The 19,060-nt window shown below is 34.6% G+C and overlaps 1 protein-coding gene across 10 annotated transcripts in view; it reads left to right on the top strand.

Moving 5' to 3' along the window:
- Positions 1-19,060, top strand: part of EHBP1 (EH domain binding protein 1) — a 356,920-nt gene that overhangs the window by 145,127 nt on the left and 192,733 nt on the right. For all 10 annotated transcript variants that reach the window (XM_047743935.1, XM_047743932.1, XM_047743933.1 and 7 more), the window contains exons 6-7: positions 11,668-11,849; positions 14,329-14,468. In XM_047743935.1, the coding sequence (XP_047599891.1) occupies positions 11,668-11,849; positions 14,329-14,468 (322 nt within the window). The remainder of the gene's footprint in view (positions 1-11,667; positions 11,850-14,328; positions 14,469-19,060) is intronic.

The raw sequence follows: 19,060 nt of genomic DNA, 5'->3' as shown, positions 1-19,060 counted from the left end.
AAGGTGAAAAATCTGGTATTATAGTTCCTGCTTAAGGTTAAAAAAAAAAAAACTTCATACAGTAGTATCGATAAAATTTTAATAGCTTTCTTTAGGATTACAGAGGAAATAATCCTGTTAACAACTTTGTAGTAGACTTGACTTTGTGTGTGTGTGTGTTTTAAATTTGGACAACCTGCAACTCATTTAGACCTTTGACTTGAATACTTTAACTTGTATTTTTATGTATATCTGGAGTTTCCCTCTTTTTGAGAGGTTGAGGTTTTTTAATTTGGATTTTTTTAGAGAGAATTTAGAATTTATTCTAAAATCAGTGTGATAATTTTTAAAATGTTTTTGAGTACATGTCTAAATAGATTTTTAATATTGAGTCTTTCAGTTTACATTTGTGCTACCAAACTCTCTTCCATCCAACCATCTAAGTTGGTTATTTTAGCTGATATGGTTTCTAATTAAGTCTTTGTGGTTGAGAGAGCTCCTTGTGGCATGTCTGCTTTAGCATTTAATTGCTCCATGGAATCCAAATTAAATTCTGTAGTATTCCATTTTGGTCTGCTGATGAAGCAAAGATCTTTTCAGCATGGCCTGAGAAATGCGGTGCTTGTGACAGCTCGAAGGACTAGCATCACAATTTTGAAAAAGTTAGGATTTTTTTATTTCTAACTTGACTCTTTATCATTTGAAAATAAAGTTTAAAGTGTTATCACAAAGGTCAATGAGAGAATTTCAACCACATGATAGTCTCTCAGTAGGTATTTGTAGAATAAATTAAAAGCAAAATTGTTGGCCTTGATACTATAGTGCACCAAATTATAGTGCACACATATATATAGTGCACCAAATAAAGTCTTAGGAATTTTTTGGTTGAATTTAAATGAAAAGTACCAGGAAGCAATTGTGATAATTCTCTGTTAGGGTGGTATAAGGTGTTTTTGCACTGGGGGTGACAGGATGGATTTAGAAACTTAAAGGTCCCTTCCAGTTCTACATTATCTTATTTGACAATTTTGGTTCTTACGTCAGTAGAGAAGATGGTAGTTTACACAAATAACTTGAGTGTATTAGTTCTTTGCTGCAAATAATTCATGCAGTCATAAGCCAGAAGGTGAGATCTAATAATTGAGACCTTTAAGTGTTAGTCTTATCACACATCTTGAGAATGCTGTCTGGAGTTCTATCTGCCTGTCACTTGATTTCTTGGTGCCCTGATTTAGTTGTATAGAATCAGAAGAGAATTTAGACTTCTGATGGTTAAGAATGAGTAGAATCAGGCATTAGATTGTGTGCCTCTAAAAGGGTATTTGCTGGGCGCCTGGGTGGCTCAGTGGGTTAAAGCCTCTGCCTTCGGCTCAGGTCATGGTCCCAGGGTCCTGGGATCGAGCCCCACATCGAGGGCTCTGCTCACCAGGGAGCCTGCTTCCTCCTCTCTCTCTCTCTCTCTGCCTGCCTTTCTGCCTACTTGTAATCTCTGGCTGTAAAATAAAAAATTAAAAAAAAAAACTTTAAAAGGGTATTTGCTGCTAGCATTAATATATCACCAGGTACTTACTACCTACTTAAGGTGATGTTGAGTTTAGACAACATAAAAGTCATGGTTGCAAAGATAATCGCAGGTTTACATGTGGGGAGTTCCAATAAAACAAAATCTTAAACAGTCCCAATAAGTCGTTTCTAGATTAGGGGGTGCCTGGGTGGCTCAGTGGGTTAAAGCCTCTGCCTTCAGCTCAGGTCCTGATCCCAGGATCCTGGGATCGAGCCCCACATTGGGCTCTCTGCTCAGCAGGGAGCCTGCTTCCTTTCCTCTCTCTCTCTGCCTGCCTGTGATCTCTGTCTGTCAAATAAATAAATAAAATAAAATAAAAAAAAAAAGAGTTTCCATATTAGGAGCTTAGGTCAATGGGAGAGAAGTGAACTTTGTTGTGATAGCTATTTCTTTATTAAAATGTTTGATTCTGGGGGTGCCTGGGTGGCTCAGTGGGTTAAAGCCTCTGCCTTCAGCTCAGGTCATGATCTCAAGATCCTGGGATCAAGCCCCACATCGGGCTCTCTGCTCAGCGGGGAGCCTGCTTCCTCCCTTCTCTCTCTGCCTGCCTCTCTGCCTACTTGTGATCTGTCAAATAAATAAAATCTTAAAAAAAAAAAATGTTTGATTCTGGGGCCTAGGTGGCTCAGTTGCTTAATTTATATAATGTGCATATTGGGTATAATATGCTTTATTTCTTTAGCTTGTATACCCTCAGAAAGAAGGTTCATTAATGAAAAATCTAAAAATAAAAAAATTACAGGGGAGCCTGGGTGGCTTGTTGGTTAAGTGTCTGCCTTTGGCTCAGGTCATGATCCCAGGGTTCTGGGATGGAGCCCCATGTGTAGGGCTCCCTTCTCAGCGGGGAGTCTGCTGCTCCCTCTCCCTCTGCTCCTTCTCCTGCTTGTGTTCTCTCTCTCTCTCTCTCTCTCTCAGATAAATAAAATCTTTAAAAAAAGGAACGTTGAGTTCTGTTCTTGTAAAATTCAAATGAAGAATTTGCTTCTGGCAATGTAACCAATTAGCTAGCCTGGGTAACTCCCCTATTGGAAAACAGTTAAAAACTTGGATAAAATATGACCAAGTGAGCTTTATAAATGCATTCCTAAAATAACATAGAAAGAACCCAGAGAAGTTTTAAAAAATATATTGAAACCAAGAAATCAAGAATCATTCTTCATAGCTTTACCACTGAGAGTTTCTCCTGAAGCCGTGATTTACTGCTTTAACCACTGCATGGAGATGCAGAAAATGTCTAGTACCTCCCATGCTCCCATGTTCCCATGCACAAAGCTGACATCCCAGACTGTACCATCAGCGTAATGAATTTACTGCACAGAAGAAAACAATGAGGAAGATTGCCTCTTATGTCTTAGTATTAATAGGTAGACGTGATATCAGCCTTGAAAATTTGTAACTAGGAACTAGTCTTTATTCAGTTTCATTTATGTATGTTCTTGATGTGACAAAATTAGTAATTTCATTAAATTTTGACCCTTGAGTATTGAGTCTTTAATATTCTCTCTGACAAAACGGGATGTATACATGAAGCACTCAGTCTGCCTTGCAAAGGGAAAACCTATTAAAGAAAAAGCAGTTGTGTGATTATTTGAGTTGTAAACTAACCTAATCACCCTTTTTCCCTGGAACACTTCTTTCTTGAACAAAAATGACTAACTGGTTATGAACACTTAGGTATTAATTTGACAAACATTTTCTTGAAACTGAACAAAATGAGCCTGCTAATTAAAGGTAGGTGACTAAAATTATTTGTTCCCAATGATAAAACTCAGGCTTTCAAGTGAAAATTAGAATTCTGAAAAACTTGTTTTCTCCATGTTAAGCTTCTAATTTCCCTGTGCCTGAAGATTTTTCTGATGGAATAGGTAGTGAAATAAGCAAATATGGTTACTTTGGTATTACATAATGGGATGTATCAACATTTAAAATACCTGCATATGCCACTCTGGAAAACAGCATGGAGGTTCCTCAAAAAGTTGAAAATAGAGCTTCCTTACAACCCAGCAATTGTACTACTGGGTATTTACCCTAAAGATACAGACGTAGTAATCTGAAGGGTCATGTGCACCCAAATGTTTATAGCAGCAATGTCCACAATAGCCAAACTATGGAAAGAACCTAGATCTCCACCAACAGATGAATGGATAAAAAAGATATGGTATATATATACAATGGAATACTATGCAGCCATCAAAAGAAATGAAATCTTGCCATTTGCGATGACGTGGATGGAACTAGAGGGTATTGTGCTTAGCAAAATAAGTCAATCGGAGAAAGACAACTATCATATGATCTCCCTGATATGAGGAAGTAGAGATGCAAGGTGGGGGGTTTGGGGGGTAGGAAAAGAATAAATGAAAGAAGATGGGATCGGTAGGGAGACAAACCATAGGAGACATTTATCTCACAAAACAAACTGAGGGTTGCCAGGGAGAGAGGGGTCAGGAGAGGGTGATGGGGTTATGGACATTGGGGAGGGTGTGTGCTATGGTGAGTGCTGTGAAGTGTGTAAACCTGGCGATTCACAGACCTGTACCCCTGGGGCTAATAATACATTATATGTTTATTAAAAAATTATTTAAAAAAAAAACCACCTTCAGGGCATTGGACCATACTATTTTCTTAGAAATGTTTCTGACAATATTGGTGATTTTCCTTAATATAGTTGTCGTCAAAGACTAGTCATCAGCTGGCTGGGTTCTCTCTGTAATTTAAACCTAGCCTTTGTTCTTGGCAGGATTAGAGTTCATTCTCTTATTTGTTTGTTTTGTTATATTTTTATTCTGTGACTAGTAATTTATGCAAGTTTGGTTTTATTTTTATATGAGAAGAATGGTAAGTTGCTTGCCACTTCCCAGTAAAATATCCTGCAAAAGAGGGCTTAAATATCAATCAATCAATCAATCAATCAATAAAACAAAATAAAATACCTGCATAATTCAGAGAATCAGTATTTTCCAAAGACCAAAGTGTATGAGGTACAAAATCATGCATGAGTAAAAAACCTATTCAACATGCATGATAGAGCATTGGATCTTAATTTAACAGAGTTTGAAAGTTTATTGATGTGATTTCAAATTCCACATTACTGTTAACCTCTAAGAAAGTACCACTTGTGGAGTTTTGATATAAGACCAAAGGAGACCCCAAATTATCTGAAAACATCATTAAAATACTCCTGTCTTTTCCAGCTGTTTATCTGTATGAGGCTGGATTTTCTTCATATACTTCAACTAAAATAACTTATCACACAGATTGAATATGAAAGTAGATATGAGAATCCAGCTATTAAATTGGACATTAGTGATATTTTAGAGAGATATAAATACTTCAAAGAGATTTGTATGAATATAAAACAGTGACAGTCTTATTAAATTGTTTTGGGTACCCGGGTGGCTCAGTTGGTTATACCTCTGACTCTTGATTTTGGCTCTGGTCATGATCTTGGGATTGGGCTCTGTGCTCAACAAGGAGTCTGCTTGAGGCTCTCTCTCTCTCTGTCTCTCTCTGCCCCTCCTCCCACTCTTACATATGTATGCTCTCTCTCTCAAAAATACAAATAAATAAATCTTTAAAAAATTGTTTTACATCCAGAATATACAGAAAGCAGCAAGTCTGGATGGGTTCACTTCTGAATTCTATGAAACATTTAAGGAAGTATATCAATTCTCTACAGTCTCTTTTGGAGGATAGAAACAGAGGAAATACTTCTTAACTCATTCTATGAGGCCAGCATTACTCTATACCAAAATAAAACAAAGACATTATTTGAAAAGAAAACTACAGATCAGTATCTCCTAGTGGCATAGATGTAAAAATTCTCAACAAATTATTAACAAATTGAATAAAAAAAAAAGAATTATATAACACAGCTAAGTGGGATTTATCTCAGACATGCAAGTCTGTTTCAGTATTTGAAAATTAATTAATGTAATCAACCATTAAAACGGAAAGATCATCTGACTGTATCAATAGATGAAGCAAAAGCATTTAACAAAATCCAACATCCATTAATGATAAAAAAAAAAAATCTCAGCCAACTTCTTCAACTTAATAAAGAACATCTACAAAAATCCCAACAGCTAACATCATACTTTATGGTGAGAAACTCAAAACTTTCCCACTAAAGCCTTTTCACTACAAGGCAAGGATGCCTCTTTCACTACTTCTCTATAGTGTACTGGAAGTCCTTGCTAGATGACATTGGGTATGGTGATGCCATTTTAGATACAAAATGAAACACATGGTCCACGAAAGAAATAATGGATAATTTCATTAAAATTAAAAACTTGCTTTGTGAAAAACAATGTCAAGAGCAGAAGAGAAGCAACAGAAGGGAGAAAACACTAACAAAAAACTATCTAATAAAGGAATGTTATCTGTAATACATAAAACACAAGAGCAAACAACCCAATTTTAAAAATGGAACAAAAACTTTAAGAAAGAAGATGTACAGATGGCAAATAGACACATGAAAAGATGCTCTACATCATGTTATCAGGGAAATGTAAATTTTAAAAAAATGAGATACTGCTACATACCTATTAGAATGGTGAAAATCTAAAACACTGTCAACATCCAATTCTGGTGAGAATGTGGAGCAATAGGAACTTTCATACAGTTGCTGGTGGGAATGCAGAATGGTACAGTTACTTTGGAAAACAGTTTGGTGGTTTCTTACAAAACTAAACATACTGTTTTCATACAATCCAGCAGTCATACAACTTGGTATTTACCCAAACAAAATGTGTATCCTTGTCCACACAAAAACCTACTCATGGATGTTTTATAGCAGCTTTATTCATAATTGCCAAAACTTGGAAGCAACCAAGGTGTCCTTCAGGAGATGAGTGGATAAACTGTGGCACATTCAGACAATGGAGTATTATACAGCACTAAAAAGACATAACCTATTAAGTGATGAAAAGACATGGGGAAATTTATAATGTGAGTCAAAGAACTTGTAATGAAAACTTAGAAAATATTTAACTATAGAATAACAAAATAATATAAGATATAGTTAAAGTAGTACTTAGAGAAATATATCATCTTAAATGCTTAGATCAGGAAAAAAGAAATGCTCAGAATTCAGGAGTTAAAATATATCTGAGGAAAGTAGGAGGAAGGAAATAGTAAAGATGAGCAGAAACTATTGAGATAGAAAACAACCCAGGAGCCTGGGTGGCTCAGTCAGTTAACTGTCTGCCTTCAGTTCAGGTCATGATCCCAGGGTTCTGGGATTGAGGCCCACATTAGGCTCCCAGCTCCCTGCTCTCTCCCTCCTCTCCTCCCTCCTAATGCCTCTCTCTCACTATTTCTCTCTCTCAAATAAATAATGAAATCTTAAAAAAAAAAAAAAAGAAATAGAAAACATCCATTCACTAGAAAGGATTAGCAAAGCCAAAAGTTGTTGATTCGGAAAACACAAGGAAATGGACAGTTTATAGCAGGAATTATCTAGAAACGAAAGAAGACACAAAGTGCATTGAGAGTGAAGAAATATACAAAACTATAGATTTTGCAGAGATTAAGATAATAAAAAGGTTTTAAAAAGTTTTATGTCATTAAATTTGAAATCTTAGATGAAATGTATAAATTCCAAGATGGAAAATTATTTATCTGAACTGGCTTTGGGAGACACTAAACACTGAATACTTCTGTAATCATTAAAGAAATTGTATCTGTAATTAGAAACCTTTCCCAAGGGGCACCTGGGTGGCTCAGTGGGTTAAGGCCTCTGCCTTCGGCTCAGGTCATGATCCCAGGGTTCTGGGATCGAGCCCCACATTGGGCTATTTGCTCTGTGGGGAGCCTGCTTCCTCCTGGCTCTGTCTGCCTGCCTCTCTGCCTACTTGTGATCTCTGTCTGTCAAATAAATAAAATCTTTAAAGAAAAAAAGAAACCTTTCCCAAAAGGAAATAGACTCCGATTATGTTGGGGTTTTTTTCCCCAGGAATGTGGAGTTGCTTTAACTTTAGAAGATCTATTAAATTAACACTTTAAGGGCGCCTGGGTGGCTCAGTGGGTTAAGCCGCTGCCTTCGGCTCAGGTCATGATCCCAGGTCCTGGGTTCGAGCCCCACATCGGGCTTTCTGCTCAGCAGGGAGCCTGCTTCCTCCTCTCTCTCTGCCTGCCTCTCTGCTTACTTGTGATTTCTCTCTGTCAAATAAATAAATAAAATCTTTAAAAAAAATAAATAAACACTTTAATAGAGTAAGAGGTTTTAAAAAATCTTAAATTATCCCAAAATATATATTTTTAAAGATTTTATTTATTTATTTGACAGAGACAGTGAGAGAAGGAATACAGGGGAGTAGGAGAAGTAGGCTCCCCGCTGAGCAGGGAGCCCAAGGTAGGGCTTGATCCTAGGACCCTGGGATCATGACCTGAGCTAAAGGCAGACGCTTAACCTACTCAGCCACCCAGGTGCCCCAAACAGACTCTTTAACTATAAAGAACAGACAGATGGTTACCTGAGGGGAGGTAGGGCAGCGATATAGGTGACATCAACGAAGGGAATTAAGAGTACACTTCTCTTGATGAACACTGAGTAATAATATGGACTATATTGGTGTACCTGAAACTAATATAACACTGTATATTAACTAAATCAGAATTTTAAAAGACCCCCAAACCAGAAGAACATAATAGCAGAATAAAAGCAATTTTTCAATTTCATGAAAAAAAAAAATAACCAGCAGTAGGAAAAACTACAAAAGATTTTACAAAAGTGGAAACACATGGCCAATAAACTGTGAAAAGACAATCAATGCCATTAATAATCATGGAAGTGCAATTAAGATGCAGTGAAGTAATATTTAATAATCTCAGATTGGCAAAATGAAAAGGAAAATACTAAGGGAGAGGGAACACTGCACTCCATCCCAGGGTCTTGGGATCATGACCTGAGCCAAAGATAGATGGTTTAACCAACTGAGCCACCCTGGCGCTCCAGCTAAGGCTTGGCTTTTTTTTGTTTGTTTGTTTGTTTGTTTTTAATTACAGAAGAGTACTTGGGAAAAATGAGAGTGAGATTTCTTAAGTAAAATGATTTTATTATGTAAGAACTTCCTTAGGGAAAGTATTTCTGAAAGTGTGATTTTAGATTAACTGGATTAGAATCACCTGGTAGTAGTGGTGTGGGTGTGGGTGGGGCGGGATGGGAGTAGAGAACGGAGGTACTTACTATTTTTAGAAATGCAGTAGATTCCCCGGCCCATCTCTGGTTTTGATAATTTAAGATCTCTGAGGGTGGGATCCAGTTATCTAGATTGTCTAAAGCTCTCCTAGTTTTTTGTTTTTTAATAAACACTAAAATTTAAGAACTTCAACTTTAGGAGTTTTAAGTAATTCCTTAAATACTGTCAGATTCATACAAACATGTATAAATGTATGCCCAGAGACAAAAACTTAGTCTTAAATATACGTGAATCCTCACTTTTTACTGACTTTTGTCGTCTTTCTTTCTCTCAGAGTCCTTTATTATTTTTTCCTCTTATTTCGTCCTCTTTTCCACTTTGCATATGACATGAAATAGCTTTAGGACTCTGGCAGCAGTAAGAGTAATTCTAAACTCCTTCTGCCTGGCTGGCCCCTACTCCTTTCTGGAAGGCTCATAGGGTGCAACAGACATGCTCATTTTGCAACTGCAAACACTTATTTTGTTCCTGTTTGTAGAACTGTTAATAGTAATGATATCAATTTTGGGTGGGTAAAGATTTAAACTCAGTTGTAAAAAATGAAGATTCGTGGAGCTGGAGTTAGAGCTATGAAAGATCCTTATATTTCTCTCATTACTGTTCTTTTTAAATATCTCTTGTATGGGACAGCTAATTTTAAAGAGGAAAACAATATGCGAGCTTGGTGAAGAATTACTAGAAATACCATTCAGACCTCTTTTCCCAGCACAGACTCTAGTGAGATCCTGTGTTAATAGTAGGAATGGATATTGTAGACTCAAAAGGGCTCTGTTTTGTTCACCTGTCCAGACTTTAAAAAGAGCTGTTTTCATTGTTGCTGAGCAAGTAAATACTTAATTAAGTGGTACAGCTAATTATGTTTAGAATTCAGTAGCCTTTATTTTCTGTTGTTTCAGAGACGCTGATTTACCGAAAGCTTAAAAACTCCTTGAGTTCAGCAAAAAACCTTTTCTGGCAGTTTTTATCTAAAAAATGAATTTGAATGTTAATCATCAAAACTCTGGATTTTGTTGGAATTATACTTCAATTGGGCTTTCCGAATTATGCTCATTTCTAAGTTATCTTAATTTTTATAGTTTATTTGCTTATGAAATTAAATAATTATTATCAAGGGATTAATTAGTGTCATACTTTTTGAAACAGATTTATTTAGCAAAATTAAAAATAATATGTCATAGTTTTTATGTCATGCTTCCAAAACAGAGGCTTTAAATCCTATATTATATGTAAAAGTTGTTCACTATTCTAAAGGTACAATAAGAGATTATTGTTCATATCAGTGTAATAAATTGATACTACCTGATCATACTTTTTCATTTTGCACATTGTCAGAACCTTGGACCTTAATCTTATTCTTTGATTGACAGTAGCGACCAGGGAAAGAATACTTGTATTGTTTGGGATAGTCACATCTGTTCAACTTGATTCAGTTGAGGGTATTTGCATATTTTTAAGTATTTCTTCTGAGAGGGCTTAAATCCTTCTCAAGTACTTGATGCATTTTTAAAATTCATTCGTAAGGTATCTACATGCACTAAGAGTTCTGTATAATATTGCTGTGCATAATCTGACAGATAAGACCACATTTTAAAACAAGGTATTCTTTAGGGATGCTACATTACATTTTTACTTGTCCTGCTGGCAGAAATGTCAATTTTTTCTAAAAGGCTGGTTTAATGTTTTGATTAAATTAGTCTATCTTTATTTTAGGCAGGTTTGTCAATCATAAGACAAATAAAGTAAAGATTTATTAAATAATAATTCAAAGGTTAATGGTAGTTTTTCCTGCCTTGGTTGGAAAATTGAATAATTTTATAGCTTAAATGGATTTCTGATTAGTCTCCTTATTTTATACCAGAGGTTAGTGAGGCTCAGGTTATTTACTCAAGGTCACACAGCTTGAAAATTAGGCCTTATTTTAGATCTGAACTCCCAGACCAGTAAATTCTAAGGAATGCTGGTATATGACTCTGATTTACATGATTTACAAATCATCTTCATATAAAAATGTCCCTTTGCCATTAGAACACATAGTCAGGGATTATGTCTTAATCATCATCATATCAGTCCTGAATCAACAATGTGTCTTATACATAGTTAATGCCCAATCATTATTTTGCTGTTTTGTTTTCATTGTTCTCTTAGGCTATTATTCTGTAAAGAATAATTTTCAAATGAGATAGCTTATTATTAGAATGTTAAGTACCCTTGATAGCAAATAGATTTCATTTTATATTCATTTCTGATGAATTGGTATGCTGATGAATAGCTGTGTAGAAAATTTTGAGACCTGCTGGAGTCATTTGGCAGTGTCTGCCACAGACATAGCATCCCAGAAACCAATGGTCCTTAGTAAATGTGACCTGAGGGGAAGGAAAGAGAAATGTAGAGTGGAATGATCAGAAAAGCCCCTGGGAAGAAATAAGGCTCAAATTAGAAGATAAATAGGACTCAGATACTGTAGGTAAAAATGAGGTTAGAATGCCATAGAGGCTGGGAGTTCCATAAAAAATTGGAGGCATTCAGAAGAGGAGAAATATCATTAGGTTACATTAAATAGAATGAAAGGGAGGAAAACAGTTTTTGAGTACTTTTGATGCCTATCTCTGTGCTAGATCCTCTTTTTTGGAGGAACTCTGGACACTTTCTATCCTAGTTTGCATTAGTTGCTTTACTTTTCTGAGCTATTTAGGGTTGTTTTAGTTTGTCTTTATTTCTGCCTGGGCCAGCTCTCTCCAATTTTTATCTGTCTTATTTAAAGATATTAAAGTTTTAACTTCATCACAATTTTATTTCAAATTTGTGTTACAGGAATTCAGGAGGGAAGTTTCAGCTGTTACTTAATCATATTATTAAAGTACTATTTTAAACTACTTGGCTGTAAAATAAATAACTCCAAGATTCTGAATTATTTTCATTTTCCAGGAATCCCCTTCTGGTCGAAGGAAAGCTCTTGCTACTAGCAACATCAACATGAAACAGTATGCAAGCCCTATGCCAACTCAGACTGATGTCAAGTTAAAATTCAAGCCATTGTCTAAAAAAGTTGTCTCTGCCACTCTCCAGTTTTCATTATCTTGCATCTTCCTTAGGGAAGGAAAAGCCACGTAAGTTTCTTTTGTCAAGAAAACAAGCTGCTTCTGAGTGTGTTTTAAAACTGTATGTAAACAGCTTTTGAGTCAGTAGACTGGCAACAGTTGAGAATAACCTACTGCATACCAGTCATTCTTGACATTCTTTGTTTCAGAGGCTAAATTAAATGAACTCTTTGTTATTTATAGTCTCTTGACTCTAGAGAGTGAACAGTAATATAAAAGTAACTATAGCAAGTTCCAAATATTAAATCATGTGTTATTAGGGTATCATACACATTTGTTTTGTATTTCATTGTCTTCAGTGGAAGTAACTGTACTCTCAAGTACAGACAATTCAGTTTGTAGAGCTTTTCCCAATTCATGTTCTCTGGCTCAGCCTTCTAAAAATTGTATAGCAAAGTACAATTTGCTATGATTATTCATTTCAAAAATCACTTCTTAAGCACTGAATAGGCATTACATGATAGTAGTTCCTGCACCAGGTCTGGTCTCCTAAGGGTAAAATTCTAACTGGATAAAATGAGGTAAACATACCTGGAGCAGGAAGAAAACTAATATGCACCATGGTCATTGCATACAGTCAAGTCAAGGATGAGTGCATGTTGAGGGTATAATGAAGGGGTTAGTACCTGTTTGGAGAGGAAGATCAAGAAGGGAAGAAATTGAAATTCTAAGCCTAGACTTAAAAGGTAAGAGGAAGAGGATGCTAGCTATGAATATTTCCATCCAATCTAAATCATAGTTCTAAATGTATTTGAGCTAGTGGAATGTGGTTACTATAATTGGCCATGTTCACTTGACTGATTAGACTGGATTCTGTGTGTCAGTCAAGATGAGATGTTTGGCACTCATCTACAGGGCAGCAAACGACTTGGTAGATAACAGTAAGCCTCATCTCTGGAAAGTTGGCTTTTGAGTGAGTGTGGTAGAGAGACAGTACAGAATGGAAGCGATCAGTCTTTCATCTCAGGACCTTAAATTTTAGTCTTAAATACTGAGAAATTAAAAATAAATACCTTAGCCTGAAGTACAAGCCAAAATGAAAGGAAAGGAAACAGGAAGAAGAGAGAAAACAAAACCAGAGAAGATCCTTTGATTGTGGACTCCTTTCCACTGGGCAGCAGTAAGTGAATTAGCACAATCCATGGAGAATCTGGGTGAGAGGAATTCAGTTGAACCAAATGTCTCAATTCCAATGGAAAATTCAAAACACCCTAAACTCCCTCTCTACCTCCACACTCCTTGCTTCCTAACCTTCCACAGAGAAAAATAGTCAAGGTTTAAAATCCGAAATATGAGGAAGTTAAAGAAGTAAAATTAAGCAAGTTAACATTTCAAGAATAATGTCGTATCTTGAAATTATCCCCCATTGGCAGGTGAGCAATTTATAAGGCATTCCTATAAGGTAATACAACTTTTTTTGTTTATTCAGACTTTGTGTCACAAATTTATTTTTAAAAGGGGAAATGATTTGGTTAACTCTAAACTTATGTGAGAGAAAATGCATAGAATTTCAAAAACCTATTTAGTCTGCAAAGTTGTACTGTATTTAGGAGATAAATGAATATTAATGAACATTTCTTTATGAAAGACTTTTCTTATTTTTTTTATTTTATTGTGGTAAGAGAAACAGTATGTTAATTTGGCTTTCTGAATTTTAGGGAAGTATATAAATTTGAAATTTAGTTCATATATAATATTAGAAATGTGTTTTATACACTGTAGTTTATTTGAAATTTAAGGTAAAAATAATAGATCAAGAAAACTTAAAATATTTGATGTTTGGAGTATTTAATGTAAACTATATACACATATACTTAAAATACTTCAAGATAGTTTTTTTTACATTTTATCAAATATATAGTATTTAACTTAGAATCAACCCAGGTCATTTTCCATCTTGTAATTTTTAAAAAATGCTAGACTTGAAGGTGTTTTTTTCTGTTACAGTAGTTCCTTAACTTCTGGGGAGTTATGGCCCCTTTGAGAAAAGTGCACATTTAAACAAGATTTAAATATAATTTACAGTGGTTTACCATTTCTTTTTCTTCCTACTCACCAAACCAAAAGGGTTCATGGATTTCAGATGAAGAATTTCTATTCTAATTTACTTTGAAAGTTTGAATATTTTAAAGACTAGATCTCATTGATTTGCAAGCTACCTCACTGTTTTATGAAACAAGTTTTTATTTCCAGGTTTAATGATTAGGAAACCATACTTTAATCCTATGAAGAAAATTTTAGTCTTCAACAGATCTGCAGCCAGAGTTAAACTAACTCCTAACCAGTTAGTTTTTAATCCAGTTTGCTTTTTACTATTTAAACATACCATTTAAAAATGAATTTAGACTTTTCAATAGTCTTGGGCAACTGTTTAAAAAGGCTCATTAACATATTGAAAGAAGGAATATGTTATTATTTTCTTAAGCAGTCTTTTTTCAAACAATGCCATTTCATGAGCTGTATGTTAAATTTGAAATCATTCATGTAGGGATGAAGACATGCAAAGTCTGGCTAGTTTAATGAGTATGAAGCAGGCTGACATTGGCAATTTAGATGACTTTGAAGAAGATAATGAAGATGATGATGAGAACCGCGTGAACCAAGAGGAAAAGGCAGCAAAAATTACAGGTTGGTTTTATTAGCATTAAGCTAGAAGTTTATCTTTTTTTTTTCTTTTGCAAAGTTGAAAACTCGTTGTTTTCCAGGAAAAAACAATGCTTCTCACAAAATATTTTTTTCTTCCTTAAAGCTGTTTTAATATAATATACCGTTTAGCTCTCTGAAAACTTTATGGACTGATGGTTAGTAGCAGATTTTCACAATTTAAAAATCAAGTCCAAGCTTAGTTAAGAAAGCATAAAACTTTAGTGGGACTACTGATTACAGTTTAAAGTAGCCTAAACATGTTCACACTTTTGTGAGTTTAAGGGTGAACCTTCTTTCTTTTTTCTTTTTTAAAAAATTTTATTTATTTATTTGACAGACAGAGATCACAAGTAGGCAGAGAGACAGGCAGAGGGGGAGAGGGAAGCGGGCTCCCTGCTGAGCAGAGAGGCTCCATCCCAGGACCCTAAGATCATGACCTGAGCCGAAGGCAGGAGCTTAACCCACTGAGCCACCCAGGCGCCCCAAGGGTGAACCTTCTTTTAAGTAAAGATCTTTAAGAGTATCAGGACACGATGAATTGTCTCCCTTCTTCTAGCTCATTTGCATTTATTATTTATGGCACTTTTTTTTTTTTAATTTGTATATATCTTATGTTTCCTTATATCTAGAAGCTTCCATGTAGATATTCTTTATGGCTGGTTTGATCATAGTACTAAGATGATAAGTGGTTAGAATCTCTTTGTATTAACTGGTCAGTAAATATTGATAATCTGGCTACCATACTTAGAGAATTGATGTTATACCTTTATTATTAGAGTGAAAAGCACAATATACATACTTCTTTCAGCTAATGAATTGTTCTAAATTTTTGTGTTGCTTTTCCTTGACTTCTGTCATTTACTTGCCTATTGGTGAATGTTTCCAAATTCATGACACTTTGACAGCCATCTCTTGGCTCAACCCCAACTATTACTATCATAATGGTAGTGATAGGGAGAGTTTTCATTAATCACATGACCCATTTACCTCCTTAGCCAAAAATTTCCTTGACTTTCTGAATTCTCATAATACTCATTTCCACTCCATTTCTAGAAATTTATTATAAAGAATTGAACAGACTTGTATGCAAAGATGGATGTTTTGTCCTCTACAAATTTTGTAAATTAATATTTTCTAATGTATGATTGGCATTTTGATTTCTTGTTCAACCCACAGTTGTTTAGGAGAATGTATTTTATCATGGGCTTTATAGTTTGTTTCTTTGTTTAAATTTATTCAAATAAAATTCTGAAGACTTTCAAACTTCAATCTCAGATAAGTGATCAGATAAGTGATCTTTGTAGTCTAGATATATGATCTATTTTTGTAAATTTTCCATAAATATCATTTTACATGTATATTCTATTTGTTGATTCAGCATATATTTATTAGACCAAACCTTAACTTTTTAGTCATTTATATTCTTTTTTTGTATAGTTTATCTGTGAAAGAGAATTTCAATGCTTAATTCTTTAGTGCATAAAAGTTAATTTTCTACTAGTTTCATTATGGATTATAATTTGATTTGCCCAATTTAATGCCTCATGCTGAGAAATTTTGCCTGATGTTAATATTTATAACGCATGCTTTTTTTTTTTTGTATTTGTATTTTCCTAGTGTATTTATTACTTTCTTTTTAACCTGTATTAAGTGCTTCTCTTATAAACAGTATTTGGTTTATCTGTCTTTATATTCTTTGTCCTTAATAATTATATTTTTGACAACTACATACTTAATTTCACTTACTACTTTATTTATACTTTTATTTGGGAATTTTCTTACTATTTTTTTCCCATCCACCCCTTAAATTTTACCATTCTCAAATGTTCTTTATTTAAGCATTTGTAAATAGAGTAATTTGGAAGTTAATACATTTTATTTTCATTTTAGTATACTGTCCTCTAAGATAAATAGCCAGATGGATAAATAAATGAACCTGTATTTCTCTACTAACATAAAAATTAAACAGGGGTACCTGGCTGTCTCAGTTAGTAGAACATGTGACTCTTGATCTCAGGGTTATGAGTTTGAGCTCCACATTGTGTGTAGATAGTACTTAAAACTAAAGTCTTTAAAAAATAAATAAATGAATAAAACAGTGTGTTGACTTTACTCATGTAAGATGAGAGATTCAACATTATTTTCTTTTTATTCAAACCTCTCCCTCTAGCCCTTCCTGGCTATTATTTTTATTTCAGTATTTTGGATTTTTAGTAATATATGCAGACATTTACATTACGATTGTAATTGATGCCAGCAACCATTACACAGTACTTTTTAAAAATGTTATGTCATACCTATCTTTGAGTTCTTTATTTGGCTAGCTGAAGTACTTCAGGAAGGATACATTAATTACCTTCCTCTACCACCACCGGTGACTTTTTACCTATCTTTCAAAATTTTATTTTATTGACACATACTCTGGGAAACATTTCATGCCCACTTAAGCTTGATCATTCTAGCCTCTGTGCTACTGTTGTACTATTTACAAATACAGGCATTTTTTTACAGCATGAGTGTTTATAACTGCAGTGGGATATAATTTGATCTTTAAGTTGATCTTTTTTTTTGTTCTTCATAGATGGCTTTTGCTTAAAACTAAATCTCAACTAGACACTAGTACCTTAAGTAGGAACTTTAAAAAACCACATATATTCATAGCTGTTTTGAGCAGTGTTGTAAATTGTGATCAAAAGATCACAGCAGTGGGGGAAAAATGTGATAACAATATGTCAGAAGTTTTATGGTGGTATTGAAAGGAAAAGAAAGGACATTATTTTTGGTATATGTAATGAAAATATTGAGTAATAATTAGAGTTTATAGCTAAACCCTTGTCTTAGTCTGTTTGGGCTGCTACAACAAAATACCATAGATGGGTACCTTATGAGGGCCCTCTTCTGGGTCACAGACCTCTTGTTGTATTCCTCACGTGGTGGAATGGGGAAAGGAATCTCTTTGGGGCCCCCTTTAGAAGGGCATTAATATTATTCATGAAGGCTCTGACCTCATGACCTAATCCTCTCCCAAAAGTTCCACCTCCTAATACCATCACATTGGGAATTAAGATTTCAACATACGAATTTTGGGGGGACACAAACATTTTGACCATAGTAACCCTTATTGCCTAGTCATACCACATACACCTTATTTTCTAAAATTTGTATTGCATGGAACACTGGGTGTGGTGCATAAACAATGAATTTTGGAACACTGGAAAATAAAATAAAATAAAATAATAAAAATAAATAAAATTCTTGTAGGAGGAATAGCTTTCTTTTAGATAGCCTAAAATCCTCTGACCCTAATCAGAGAAGTTGTTTTAAGGCAACTTGTGATGATCCAAGATTTCTTTGAAATTTTACTATCTTTGTGTTATTATTTATTTATGTATTTCTTTTCCCCATTTTCTGAAATTGTTCAAGGTAGAGTCTACGTTCTAGTAATTTTTTCATCTCTAGCTTCTGGCACATTGTCTAGAACATATTGAGAATTTAAGATGTGTTAACTGAAAGGCCATAAATCAATGAAGGGACTTCCATTTCCTATTTAAGCCCATACTGATCACTCTTGCTTATTATATTGTTCCATTTATTTGACCTTTACTCATGTACTACCTTTTTCAGGGTAGAGTGGTCCCATATTATGGAAGGCATGTGATCTGGAGGAGACATAATTCAAAACCTTAAATAATTCAAGACTAGTTTTCTAAAAGTAATGAATGCAAAATGTGTGTTGAGGGAGTAAGGGTAGGTGGAAACAGTGGTGATTAGATGCATGCTCTTAAGTCAATCCACAGTCATTGTAGCATATTTTTCCTTTGATGTTACTTTTTTTTCTCTATTATATTTGCAGAGTATAGTCACTTAAATTAATAGCACCATGTTATGGCAGTTGTTTGGCTTCCTTAGTTTGCATTTTTTAGCACATGTAAATTCCATTCCAAACTTATTATCTTTCAGGAATTTTTTTTTAGCACCAGCACTACCACTCTAAAAATGTTTTGTTAAAGTAGTTTTAAGATAGTTGAAAAGATATTAAAATTTAACAACAGTAATGTTAAAGCAATAGATTAGGACTAAACAAAATGAATGCATTTTATAAACGTGGTACAAATAAAGTATGGTGGGTATTTTTATTTACTGGTTAAAGTGGCAGTAGTTTCTTTTTTTTTTTTTTTTTTAAGAAATCTATTTTTTTTTTAAGAAATCTATTTTTTTTTTAAGATTTTATTTATTTATTTGACACAGAGAGAGAGATCACAAGTAGGCAGAGAGGCAGGCAGAGAGACGGGGAAGCAGGCTCCCCGCCAAGCAGAGAGCCCAGCTCGGGCCTCAGTCCCAGGAACCCGAGATCACCACCCGAGCCGAAGGCAGACGCCCAATCCACTGAGCCACCCATGTGCCCTAAAGTGGCAGTAGTTTAAACACAGCTTATATTCGCTCTTCCTTGCAGTTTTGAAATTGCTGACAGAATGTTTATGGAGGAAGGAATCATTATTTTAAATTTCATCTCTATTAATTATATCTATATATTGCAATATAAATGCATAAAATGTAATCACATATCAAAAAAA

Source organism: Lutra lutra, chromosome 9 (genome assembly GCF_902655055.1).
Source record: "Lutra lutra chromosome 9, mLutLut1.2, whole genome shotgun sequence".
NCBI classification, from domain to species: Eukaryota; Metazoa; Chordata; class Mammalia; order Carnivora; family Mustelidae; genus Lutra; species Lutra lutra.
This window is presented reverse-complemented; position numbering and strand designations above follow the sequence as displayed.